Source organism: Phaethon aethereus, assembly GCF_964289735.1.
Source record: "Phaethon aethereus genome assembly, chromosome: 2".
Classification (NCBI taxonomy): domain Eukaryota; kingdom Metazoa; phylum Chordata; class Aves; order Phaethontiformes; family Phaethontidae; genus Phaethon; species Phaethon aethereus.
In genome coordinates, this window is record NC_138582.1 from 92,861,250 (window position 1) to 92,875,411 (window position 14,162).

Sequence of the window (14,162 nt, forward strand, 5' to 3'; positions counted from 1 at the left end):
CATAGAAAATTGCTCGCTGCCTTGTAAGAAAATTGTCAGCAAAATAGACAAATGCTTCCTCTAGGATGCATTTAAAAAACCCAAATACTTTTTTTTAATACTTTTAATATGTAGGAGGAACTGTTTTGCATGTAGTTGAGGTGATACCAGTTACCAGTAAAAAGCCACCTTCTTTTGACCATAATAAAGAGCTGCTCCATATGCCTGTCTAAGTGTTGCTTTTATTGAGAACTTGAATCAGTCGATTAGTGAATCCTGTTCAAAGATAGCAGAACATGTTAGTATAAGAGGGAGAAGCTGTGCAAAAGTACTGTGGTAAAAAAAAAAAAAGTGAGTTTTTCTTTGGAGAGACCTACATGGACAGTGACGCAGAAGTAGAACAGGGAGAAGACAGGCTGTTTCAGCTCTCCTGTGCAACGCATCAGGTCAGCTTCATAGCCTTGTCCATCCTTTACCTATATGTAGCTTATCGCACAGTAAAAACAAAGTAACTTTTTTCTCTCTATTCTCCCTCTGGGTAGCTCACAGATATAAACTGCTTCAGATATGAACTTGCCTTTTCAGTAGTGGAGGTGAGGCCTCTGACACATGATGTTTTATTTCATCAAGTTGCAAGTGCTGACAATGTTATAATGGCAGTCTGCTTGGCATCTAATGGGTAAACAGTATTGCAGTTCTTAAAGTCACTCCCCCTGGTATTGTTGACTAACACCAACACGAACTAGTCAGTTTTCCCAAGTCAGAGGCAAAAGGGAAAAGAGGGACTTGGGGATGAACAGGACATTTAGGAAGGTCCCAAATTAAATAGAGGAACGTTGTTGCTTTTTTTGAAATTTATGTTCTTGCTTTATGACTGTCAGCACAAGTGGTATTCCTTCCCAAGAAAGGCAGTGTTTCAAATAGCACTGGAATTCCTCTCCTTGATTATTAATAATTATATACAGTCTCCATAACAATGTTATGAACTTTCATCTTGAATTTAAACAGCCAAATGCTAATATTGTTGTGTCTTATTGGAAAATGTACCACTTTCTACAGCACTTCTCTGCCGGTTTTGAGAATGAAAAGTCTGAGATTGATGAAACAAATCTACATCTAAGTCATGGCCCTTAGCAACAGGAAGGAATGAGCTCTACACGAATGAGCCTGTAGGTTGGGTTTTGTTAATCATCCTGAATATCCCAAGAAGAATCTGTCCCCTTTGAAGTCTTAGGGAGACTTCACTTGAACTGTTTTGTCTATCTGTGAGAGCAGCTTTGTTCTTCTTGTCCCACAGAAAGTCCCTTTCACCTCCAGCTTTGCCTTCCTGTCCGTTAAGTCTGTAGGGAACACATAAAACACTGTTAAAGACTTCTTACTGTTTCTCCACTCCCCTTAATAGAAGGAGCTGTAGAAGCACTGATGCAGCGATGCAGAGAACACTCTCTTCTCCCATAGTATGCATGAAAGAATGTGACCAATGGACAAGAAAATACAGCTAATTCCGTCAGCTATAATAACCAGCTTTCTGCAAGGTAAAGAACCAGCCTTGTATCTGCCCCATTTCAATGGTGTTAGGTTACTCATTAGCCTTTCACACACAAAGTAGTAGTACGCAGGTGAATATTTGGAGGTGTTTTCCTTTTGTACAGGCTCAGCTGGAAAAAGACAACTTTTTTAACTTCCTTAAATATGAAAAGAAGCTTTAAAAAAATATAAATAAAGCTCATGGCACTATTTTGAAATCTAGCAGTAGTTCTGAGTGAGCAGTTGAGATTTTTGAGTAGGTACTCAAACATACCAGGAAAGTGAAGTCAGTGTGGTGGTTTTAACATAAATCGCAGACCATAAAAACTTTTATATACCATTTCATGTGGTCTTTTTAAAATAATTCTTTATAAGGAGTACTTAAGAATAATTGCAAGAGCAGTTGGATAATGTGAACTTAGGGTAGATTTCAGAAAGTTAGATCTCAGTAAAGTAACACAGGGTTTTTTGATGTAAGGGTTTTTCCATAAGCTATATTCTTTACGGTGAAGTTAGTAATTATGTTCTGTGTCTACAAATTGCAATCTGGTTTCCTTTTTAAAAGATCTTAGCTTAAAGTGTAAGTACCAGTATTTAGTGTAGCAGTGGTTTTTTTATTTTTATAATTTTTTTTTCAAATGTTTTTGAGTTAAAACAGTGTTTGCAGGAAAGAAAATGCTCCTGTGAAGTACAAAAAAAAGGTAAATAGGTTAAGCCCCCTGCCTTCTCAGAACTTTAAATGGGCAAAAACTGAATGTTAAGTACACAAAGAATAAAGTCTAACATGCAGATTCTAGAGGGAAAGGAGCTTTCAACTGAAGAACGTTATTTAGCTCTTTGTGCTATATAATTTGCAAAGTTTCTGTAACACGTGTTTTCAATTCATATTATTTTGAATTGTGCTACACTTACTTAAAAACAAACCGAAGAACTGGTTCACTTCAAAATATGGAGAAATAGAAATGTCCAAACTGTTCAAACTTATTTCTCATTTCTCTTACTGTACTTTCAGATTTTTGAAGTGGTGCGTAGGATATTTCCACATTCGTTCCTCTGTCTCATCAGAAATTCCGTAATGCATCGTTGGGTTAAATATTGCCAAAATACCTTCCAGGATGTTAAAATACATTTTAGGATGTGTCTTGGTCAAATTCAGGGGGGAGAGATGGCATACTGAGAAGAATTCCTGTAAAATGAAAACAAAAGCCTATCAGGAATTGACTAGCTTAGGCGATGCTCTGAAATAGAGTATTGTTCTGTGTTTAAAATAAACATAGCATTTGCTATTTAGGAAAATATAAGTTGGGCAGTGAGAGTGTCTTTAATTTTCCACACATCCACCTTGTTTAAACGCTTATTCTCAAGAACATCATTAATAGGTCACTTTGAATGTCTGCAAGAAGAAGTTGTCACCTCCCTGCAAGTAACTATAGATTTTTTTTCCAGGTTTTGTGTGATTTTTCCTAGTTACTTCAGAAGTGTTTCCCACTGCTATTTGCTTGTCATGGCTTGTTAATTCACAAAAAGCTTGTCTGTTGAAAGTGGCTCAAAAGTATGTGGCAGGTAGGAGAGGAAGTCTCCAGATTACTTGCCTGTGTTTTCCCTGCAGGCATCTAGGTTTGTCTTGTTCTTTTCCTCCAACATCTCAGTGTGACGTTTCTGTCCCTACGATACTAAATCACCTAGAAGTTGTGTGGCTTCCAAATTCAGTTGGAGTAAAGGCTCACATCAACAAGGTCAAGAAAAGGGACTTCCAGTCCATGTTTTAGAAACATTTGTTTCTTCTGGGAATGAATACCATGAGCTTTGAAGGCATATTTAGAAAGAAGGAGGTCTTCACTATTGTGAACAGCCTTATATATTTCTTTCAGTTAATGTTTTAGACAGTATTTTCTTGGTAATTTGTTCCTTAAGAGAACTGAATTGCTCTAAAAAGAAAATTCAGCTTCAGCTATTGCCTATTTATTGGGAAAAAACCCCAACAAACCTTTAAAAAAATCAGTTTTCAGTCAACAGAAAGTGGAGGATATCTGTCTGCAGTCACCTTTACCAATGTATGTTTCTCAGTGCTTATTCAAACTTGTGCACAAAACTGTGTGCATGCTTAATTGGAAATTTTAATCTTTAACTCCATGGCATCAGAAATAGCTTTTTCCACAGGATCTTTGTTCCATACATGTCTGTGGAGCTTGCTTCAGTTCAGTAGGCAGTGAAGAAAATTTAAACTATGATTGTCCTGGTTATAGGTGATCTGCATATGTTAATTGTAATCTTTGCAGAGCGTTTTCTTTTATGTGCTGGTTCTCCCCTGATCTTTCCTAGCAGGAAAATAAATCTAACTTTTGTAGACCTTCACTTTTTTCAGGTCATTTAATAAGAAATAAAGACTTTAAAGCATCTTCTCTAACTGTTTTGATGTTATGTAGCTAGATTTATCTTCTTAGTTTCTTTTGCCATTAATGAATATATGCCCAAAGCGTTTTTACTTTGTTTGGTTTTCCCCTACCCACAACTTTTTAGGAATTGATCCCACTCATACTGTGCACAGCCTGCCTCCATCCTGAACCTAAAGAGAGAGATCAGCTTCTACACATACTGTTCAATTTGATCAAACGACCAGATGATGAGCAAAGGTGTGTTTGCGTTTGTGTGTTGCGGGACAAGAAGAAACTTTGTTTCTTTGCCAAAGAAGCAGAACTGATAGAAACTGGATATTATTGGATGATTTTAACCAAGTTTCACTTAAGTTAATGTTTTACTGGTGTAATGTTGACAAATTTATCTGGACTTCGGGAGTCTCCATTTCCATGACCTGCACTTTCTAGCTACGGAAATGTAAGAATGTGCTTGATAAGCTGCAGTGTAACATTTCAGTTCCTTTTTTATTTAAAGATGAACTGAAACACTTTGTTAAAATGAGCTTTAAAATCATAATTCTTAGCAATGTTTGATAGAGAAATCAAACCAGCTTTTTTAAACCGCTGTTTTATTGTATCTTAGTGATCTATATGTTTGTAAGTTAAATACCATGTTTAGTTGGGGGAAATAGCATGAGAAAATAGTACTCTTCCTCCTTATGGTTCAGTACTAAGGTAGCAATAAAAAATTCAGAAGACTGAAGCAGTGATTCAGTTCTGACAAGTGTTAAGAGCTTTTTTTAATTTTGGTTAAGACTTTAAACAAAGTATACTTTTTATTTTGTTTTACAAACTGAGTTCTTCCTTGGTACTCAGGAAATCTGATTGACTTTTTACCGATCTTGATGAGAATATCCTTAAGGTTGAAAGACAGTATCCTAGCTGGTATGTTTCCTTCTCTAACTGTGGAAAGATTTTTCATATTTGATCTGTAGGTCTTCTATTATTTTCATTAGAGATGTTATGTAAAGCATCTCTTATCTATTGTTGCTCTATTCTGTCTTCAGACAAAATAGGCTTTATGAGATAGGTGAAAAGCATTTCTTTTGAAGATTCTCTGAAATGGAATTGTTCTGGTATATTCCTAAATTGTTCCCATGGTAAGATTTGGAGATGAGGTACAAGTGAAAGAGATGGCTTTGGAGACAAAAAATGCATAAATAAATAAAAGCAACTTGTAGCACAGTGGCACCATGCAGACTGAAATTACAAAAAGATGCAGTCCTTGTTCTGCTTCAGATTCATTAGAAATCTGCTTCTGGAAAATCTACCATTATCTAAAATGTTTTGAATGTCCCATGCAGATTGTAAAGCTCAAATTATTTTGTGGTTGAGGGGGGAAGGAAGTTACATCTTGCTTGTAGTCTCTTGTAGTTAATTTGTCACAGGATTTTTCATATGCCTGTTTAGCTGCAGTTAGATGTGTCTTTTTCCTTGAAGTTGTTCATTCTTTTTTTGTGAGTTAGAGATTTATATCTAAAAGTAACTAACTTTCATCGGAAATTTGAGAATAATATTCTGCTATGACCTCCAGGACAAAACATGTATATACATAGTATACATTTACACACATTAAAATCATAATCTCCTTTAAACTTGCCATAATATCTGACTGAAGAATAAGTAAAATTCCATCAAATAAAGAGATTCTGAATACAAATTAGATAGACAGAAAATACTTATTCAGCATTTCAGTTGGTATTTTATACTTACATATTTGTATGGAAGTGTATTATGCATGCCTGTTTTGTTTAGATAAGTTTAAATAATATTTTAGCAGTTTTGTGTAATATGAAATAAGCAAAGACATTCAGGTTTAGTCACCAGAGCAATGGTATTAATTATCTCACATGTTATTTGGTTACCTTCAGCTTTATGGTACAGGCCTACATTATACATTAAAGTAGAAAATTATAACAACTTGACTTTTTTAATTTGCTAAAGGCAAGAAACCGAAATGTGACATTGCATTTCTAATAATCAACCCATTAAAGCTAGTCATTTATTTTAAATATTTGACCTTGTAAAGTACATAAACAATTATGCGGAAAGCCTGTATTATACTTCTTGCCCATGTGAGAGGCTTTTTGGTGCATGCAGATATAGCATATTTTCATTGTCTTGTACAATATATTTATATTGTATATGCAATATCTTTTACATTATATTTAACAAGGCCACTTTTATCCTCAAGACTTTGCTTACTAACGTACTCTTCAACTTTTCAAAATGTCTATCAAATTCTCTTCTGCAAAGGAACAAATATGTGTTAACTTCTTTTTGGACAATTATGTTGGTTTTGGAAGCTAAGGAGCCATGACTAATGTTGGGGTCTTTAGGACAAGATTAAAACATAGTTCAAAATGTGGACTCTTGAAGATTTCCAAGTTAAGGTACCCAGAAGCAGCACTCTTAATGAAAAGAAGTTAAAATACATTAAGTTTAGTCTATCTAATATGACTTTTCATTGGTCATATGATACTACCTCTTACAGAACACACATAACTTGCTTACATATTAAGGAAAACTCTAGTAAGTTAGTTTTTAATACAACATTTAGGAGTGATAGAAGAGCCTTGAACTGTGTAATAAAAGATTGAATTGCTTACCAGTGCATGCAGTCACTTTTTAAAACCTCTAGAAAGAGTTTAGGAGTGTTAAATTATATCTGTTCTACTCTTAACTTCTGCCTTGTTCCTCTAGTCTGATTCTTGATTTCACCTTGGTTTCTGTACTGATGAAGCAAACTAGTGCTCTGCTGAATCGTACTGATTTGCTTTTACATTCCTGCCTACGTGATCATATGTGCATAACCTGGAAAGGAAAGTGTTCCCAGCATCTTGTTAACGAGAGATGATTATGACAATAAGTAGAAGTTTCTCCCCATATCCAGCCTAAACTGCAATTTTTGCAACAGCCTAGTGTTAATGTTTTTTGCTTCAATGACCTGTTGTTGAGATCCTTCCAACCTTTCCTTCCCTTGAAATACCAACTGTTGTAAGATGATTACAGTAAAATACTTAAAACATTATTTTTTAATATTTTTGCAATATCTTAAAGTTCTTTTTGTCTTGCCTATAAAGTAAGAAAATCAGACTTAATTTGGAGATTTCATGGGACTTTCTTGAGATGGTTTAATTTAAAAAAAATAAATACATATTTTGGGTTTCCCCATTTCAAATGCAGAAGATTTCAAGTGATTACTGTGTTCTGCTTCTTTCTTTTCTAATATCCTATAAAAGTATATCCTATTGTCTGGTTCTGCGATTAGTTTCAGCTTGTGTAGAACCAAGGACAGACACTTGAATAACTATTTTGTTTGTTGTAGAACTCAGAATTACCACAGGCTTTTGTCTCCATATTGCTATCGCATATCAGCTGTTGATTTCTTGAGTCTTATCTAACCATTGCATTTTTCCCCAAGCTTTTATCTTGATCAAAGGTCTAGTTCTCTGTATGTGGTAGAGAGGAGAAAAAACACCACCGCAATAGAGAAACCAAAGAGCTTGCTCTGATGGCTGGCCAAAAGAATGCTGGGGAAAAAAAAAAAATTAATAGACCATTTCTTGAAAAGTTTCTGAAAGCAAATGAGTATCTCTTTGATGGAGTATATTATATAACTGGTTAAGAAATAACCAGCAGAATCTCTGCCTTTCAACCTTAAGGGCATACTATTAGCTGCAGTAAATATTTAGGACTTTAAACATGACAGTAAAACGGTAACAAATTCAGTCTGGCTTACTTTCCACAAAGAAACAATGAACAAATTCTCAGTGGTGTCCTAATCTTACTGTGGAGGTGATAAAATGAGTCTCTCATACCCGTGCGTTATCGTTTGAAACTAGTTATTTAAGTGTTGATGTAGGCTTTAAAAGTAAATAGAACTGGTGAATTGCATGTAAAGTTGGTATCATTCCAATCCTATTAACAGGAAAAATAGTAAAAATTCTTAGCAAGATAAATACTCATTAAATAAAAGTTAAAATTTTACAAATTACAGTCAAGTACAATTTTACTGAAATTTTAAATACATGTCTGCTTATGAAATTGACGGAACAACAATGATTTCTTGCAAACTTTGAGGAAAGTTAAAAAACACAAGAATATAAATACAGATGACTCGGGTGATCATAGATACTACTGGCTGATTATTGCTTTCCTTCTCTAATGGGCTTTAGAAGATTTCTGACGAGTAAAGTCCAGTATTTTGGGAGAGAAGACAGTAACTTGTATCTTGGAATGTTACGAAAGCATTTCATGAAAGGATTAAGTTACTTGTTTTGAACAAATATCATTAAATCTCATGAATGCTTCTAAATAAAAGCAATATGTATACTTGACTAAAATACTGATGGTATGATAGCATTAAGTCATTTAGATCTTTTTACTGCATGATGAGACATATTATTCAGTAATAAGAATTAAATGAGAGATTTAGTCAGAGATTCCCAATCTCAGACGTTAAGAAATCAGAGATTTCCAAATCAGAGATTCTCAGGCTCTGGTTCATGGAGTTTGGGATCTGCAAGTTTCTGGAAAAGGCATATTAAATAGAAAACAAGATAGTGGCTTTCATTTTAACATTTAACCTTCAAGTCAGCATGTATGGTGTGAAATTTTGACTGTAGACAATTACCTGTTGCCTGACAGCACCTGCTTTCCTAACTTAAAGAATATATTCTATGTATTATAGAACTTTACTTTATAAACAGATTAAAGCTTTAAATTTATGTTTCCAGACAGATGATACTGACTGGGTGTGTGGCGTTTGCCCGACACGTTGGACCAACACGTGTAGAAGCTGAGCTTTTACCACAGTGTTGGGAACAGGTACCATTATTTTGTGCTTTATGCTAGAAACTTAGTTTAAGCTTCATAAATGTTGAGTTTTATTTGTTTGAGGGGAAGGTTGTTTTGATTTTATTTTTCAATGAGTGGCAGTTCAAAGTATTTTTCAGAAAGATGCTCTTTGTCCTCATTGTATATACTTTTATATAACATAAAAAGAACTCAGAAGCAGCAAATTTGTCAAAGACTTTCTGGAGATTCTAGTTACTTGCATATACCTACATATTTTTGTTGTATTGAAATGTAGATATGCACATGTTCATCGTCAGTGTTGTGTAACCTATTTCCAGGTAGGTGCTTTTGTATTTGTACTGTAATTTCCAGACTGTGGGAAAATAATTTTCATTCAAAGATTTCATTTGCTGATTTTTATATTGTAATAAGTTTCTGGAGCAATGTCCACACTTGAGCTAGTTTGATCTTTAATATTCTGTTTAAGAATTTAAATAGTCAGAAATAACTTTCCTGTTGATGAGCATGATTTTACACCTGTAAGATCAGCCTGAAGTGTACATGTGGCTTCTAGAATCACAGTAACCTTTTCCACAGATGTTCTAAATTAATAGAAATAACTGAACAACCAAACTGAAATGCTCTTACACTTTCATCTGAGGCATAGAAACAGAAGAATGTGACTTCAGGTGAAAATGCATGGTATTTTCCTACCTTAATGAAGAGAAAGGAGTTCACCATTGCCTAAAAGACAGTGAATAACTAAGCCATGACAGAGTGGTAATCCTTGCTTTGATGGCACAGTCTTTCTGGTCTGATAATTGTCTACTGCTTCTTGCATAACTCAGCCATCTGTGTTTCACAATAAAGTCCAAGCTTTAATAGTCTTAATGCTTTCTGACAGTAGATGTACGTATGGCATGCAGCATTTGTGCTTATATGTGACTGATGTATATATTGATTAAATGAAATACCCATGGCAATAGAAGTTGAGCACAACATAAACCTCATCTTTTCTTAGTCCTTCTCATGAAATTTGAAGTGTTTGAAAAAGTCTCACCTCAGTAGGAACACATCTTCATCATACCAGTTTCTTGCTAATTGCTGATGCAAAAGAGAAACCAGTCCAACTATAACAGTACAGCATAGCATATCAGGCTGCCAAGCCATATGTCATCATGCATTTATTTAATGCGGTTTGCCAGACTTTGTTTGCAGTACTGAAACCAGGTCATTATTTTCTCCAGCAAAATACCAGCTGAATCTCATTGTTGCAAGACTGAGTTTGTAGAAGGAACTAAAAAATACACTTTTACCTTCTCTCGGATGCTTTAATGATGAAAGTGTTCATGCAGTTGGTCTCCAACCAAAATCTATTTACAGATGCAAAGGACTAGGCCCTCAGAACATTCATCATTTTCATCCACACATTCTGGAGCTTAGAGTTATCAGGCTAGTCTTTGAGATCTTTCTACCTGCTTTTTGCAGCTCCTCATATAGAATTTGGTAGCTGGCTCATCTGAGTTTAGATCAAGGCTGTGTGAATGCTGAAAGTTCCCTCAGAACTAGCGACCAGTTAATTGGCTTCTAAAATTGTACTACTGCTTATAAAGATAAAAGAAAAATAAATTATAATAAGCATTTCACAGTTATGTTTAAGTTTCCAAGGGCTAGTAATCTTCCCTGAACACAAACCTTGTGGAAATTTGGGTCTTTTTTTCCCCTCCAGCGTGTCAGCATGTCTTGTAATATCAGGGGTGATATTTGTATTGCCTTGCCAGTCCACCTGAACCAGTTGAAACTAGTCTTTGCTGTTTCCCTCAGGTAGGCAGAGCACCAGAAGGGAAAGATAGCACATAAGTCAAAGATACTATAGGTATTAAAGCAGCCTGTTGCATGCCCATAATGTTTCTCATCTATGAAATCTTCATACTTCCAAAAAATAGATGCCCTACTGATGAATGAATGCAAAATAATGATAGACACACTCAAAGAACGTTCTCCCATGCTTGAGACTTCAGTTTAGCTCTGAGGCTCATGATTTGTTCATTTGAGTCTCTTTCCAGTGATCTTTGCCACAGTTCATTCTTGAGAGAGTTCTTAGTGATCAGAACAGTGAGAAAGTTGAAGACATGAGTAGTATATCAGTGGTCAGGTACCATTGTTTAGTGTGCTGTGGAAATATAGTCGGGGTAAGAAGTTGTCCAAAGTTGATGTATTACTATGTCTTCATCTGTAGTTTCTCCTAAGCCAGTAGAATTGAGAGAATCACAGAATGGCTGAGGGTGGAAGGGACCTCTGAACATATTGTAGTCCAAGCTCCCTGCTTAAAACAGAGTCAACTAGAGCAGGTTGCTCAAGACTAAGTCCAGTCTGATTTTTAATATGTCCAAGGATGGAGGCTCATAACATCTCTGGGCAACATGTTCTAAGGTCTTGCCACTCTCCCAGTAAAACAGAATTTCCTATATTTCAATTTGTGTCCATTTCCTCTTGTCCTTTCATTTGGCACCTCTGTGTTTTTCACCTCTCTGCAGATAGGTACAGATATTTTTACACATGGCTAAGATCCCTCCTGAGCGCTCTCTTCTTAATACCGAGCAATCCCAGCTCTCTCAGCCTCCCCCATGTATCAGATACTCGTATCTCTTAATCATCTTCATGTCTCTCTGCTGGACTTGCTCCAATATGTCTTTGTTTCTCTAGCTGGGAAGCCCAGAACTGTACACAGCACTCCAGATGTGGTCTCACGAGTGCTGAGTAAAGAGGGATAATCACTTTCCTTACCTGCTGCTGCTGATTTATCCTAGTGTTGCCCAGGATACCATTGTTCTTCCTTGCTGCAAGGAGTGCACTGCTGGCTCAGCTTGGTATTTGTCAGGCCCTTCAGGTCCTAAGCTGCTTTCCAGCCAATTGGCCCCCATTCTGCCCTGGTGCATGGGAATTATTTCTGCTCAGGTTCAGGACTTCGCACTTCCCTTCCTTAAACTTCATAAGAGTCTTGTCTGCCCTTTTCTCCAGCATGTTAGGTGCCCCTGAATGGGAGTATACCCATCTGGGTATATCAACCACTCCTTCCAGTTTTGTGTCATCTGCATACCTGTTGAGGCGCATTCTAATTTGCCATCCAGGTCATTAATGAAGATGTTATACATCTTTGTTGTTGGCCCCAGAATCACTCCTTGTGGTATGCCACTGGGGACTAGCCCCCAGCTGCAGCATTTTGAGCCTGTGATTAGTTCAGCCAGTTTTCTGTCCACCTCACTGTCCTTACCTAACCCAGACTTCATCAGTTTGTGAATGAGGATGTTATGGGAAACAGTATCAAAAGTCTTGCTGAAGTCAAGATAAACAATATTCACTGGTCTCCCCTTGTTCACTGAGCCAGTCACCTTGGAAAGCTATTAGGTTGGTCATGCATGTTTTTTCCTATATGAACACACGCTGGCTATTCCCAGCTACCTTCTTGTCCTTCGTACATTTGGAAATGCTTTCCAGGATTAATTGCTCCAACATCTTCCCAGGAGCTGAGGTTAGGCAGAGTGGCCTGTGTTTCACTAGATCCTCTGTCTTGCCCTTCCTGAAGTTAGCAGTGACATTTGCTTTCTTCCAGTCCTCATGAACCTCACCCATTGCCACAACATTTCTTTGATTGTCAAGAGTGGTCTTGCAATGACATCAGCCAACTCCCTCAGCACTGATGAGTGCATCCCCATCAGGGCCTACAGACTGGTGTATGTCTGATTTGTTCAAGTGTTTCTTAACCAGATAATTCTCTACCAAAGGTAAGTCTTCCTTGCTCCAGCTTTTCCCATGGGCTTTAGGGACTTGGGATTGCTGAAGACAAGTCTTCTAGGCAAAGACTGAGAACAAAGACAGCAGTGAGTACCTTGGTCTTTTTCCATGGCCAGATGGTTGTCTTACCAAGGCTATATGCTGCATAGCAAGAGAGAAAGAAATAGTCATGCCACATGTGTATCCTGTTTTATCTGACAGGATCAAACTATTCACTTTTTCCTCTCATCGTTTTACCCTAAATTTTTTAATTCAGAAAGTATACTGAAGCATATCATGTGTTTCATCGTACAACCATTACACTGACTGTTAAAGTTGACTCCACCAGGTTGCAAACTTGGTTCAGAAATGTCAGTATCAAATTTGTAAGGCACAGTTTTCTGATGGCCTTTGAGTGGAAAGGGGAGGTAGGCAGTACAGGATCAAGAGGTTCCTAGGAATAGAAGCTGTTTTCAGTCACGCTTTATAGATGCAACATGTTTATGCTGGACTTGAGAGCAGAACTTCAGTAGCAAGTAATACTTCTTGTCTTAGTACATGTGTCTCTTTTTGACCTCAAGTGCTTCAGCAAGATCCAGGCAGCTATGCTACACTGGTTGGCTCAGAGCACTAGAGGGCACTTGTGTAGTTCTTAGAGGAGTGGTGCTCCTGAAGAGCTACACAAGACAAAATATTTCATGACATGCTGGGTCAGAAGTTACTCATATTCTTTGGAGTCCAGCAGCTCGTAACACGGCTTTCCACCATTCTTTTTACTATATATATGTACATAACTATCAGATTCTTCTCTTACTATAAGCTCTGTTTTATAGGACAACTAGAGAAGGCTGTATCTGCCTTGCCTTTATGCCTCAGAGCAAGAATTTGAGGCTGCTTAGTACCCATATGCAACTTCCACAGGCACAGTCAGTGTTTATCTAAGAGGTGCAGATGTATCCCTCCGTTGCAGTTCATTCTAACCACTTTTGAATACTGGTTACTGCAAAGCAAATAGCCATTCTGTTTCTCTTTACCAGATCAACCACAAATACCCAGAGAGACGGCTACTGGTAGCAGAATCCTGTGGAGCTCTAGCACCTTACCTTCCAGTAAGTATTAATACTGACTCTAAATACTTTGCTAGTGAAAGCAAGGTGAAAATCTGTAGCATAATGTGAACATCCTCTATAATTTTAAATTTTTCCAAGGTTGTACGTTATGCGTAGACAATCACATTGTCTTCTACTTGGCTTATATCACACATGTGAGATTCAATAAATGACGTGAAGGAGGAGATAGCTTATTATAAAGGAATACAGGTCAATCTAGCTATAAAATGTCTTTAAAAACAGTATGTTCTGAGAAGAATCATCTTTGTTTCAGCAGAGATGAAGTAAAGGTAGTTAGGACCAATTAAGGAATAATCTCGGAAAAAATAATTGGCACACAGTAATAGAGTTCTTCAGACACTGGAACGTTACATGAGGAGTGCTGCCAGTCAAAAGAAGCAGCAAAATTAAGTCAGTGGCAAACTAGAATTTGAAGCTTCAGAGAAAAATGAAAATAACCCTAATTAAAAACCCACTTTTCTAATTTAGCAATGGAGTGATTGAAGATTCTGTTTAAAGTTTAGGTCTATAGTAATTTTTTGCTCGTAGTTATTTT

General features: G+C 36.7%; 1 protein-coding gene across 1 annotated transcript in view; it reads left to right on the forward strand.

The window, feature by feature from the left end:
• RELCH (RAB11 binding and LisH domain, coiled-coil and HEAT repeat containing) overlaps nucleotides 1-14,162 on the forward strand; it is a gene marked incomplete at its 5' end in the record, with an annotated part of 86,566 nt that overhangs the window by 42,537 nt on the left and 29,867 nt on the right. Inside the window, 3 exon segments of the mRNA XM_082015327.1 lie at nucleotides 4,027-4,139; nucleotides 8,663-8,753; nucleotides 13,535-13,606. Of these exon segments, the coding sequence (XP_081871453.1) occupies nucleotides 4,027-4,139; nucleotides 8,663-8,753; nucleotides 13,535-13,606 (276 nt within the window).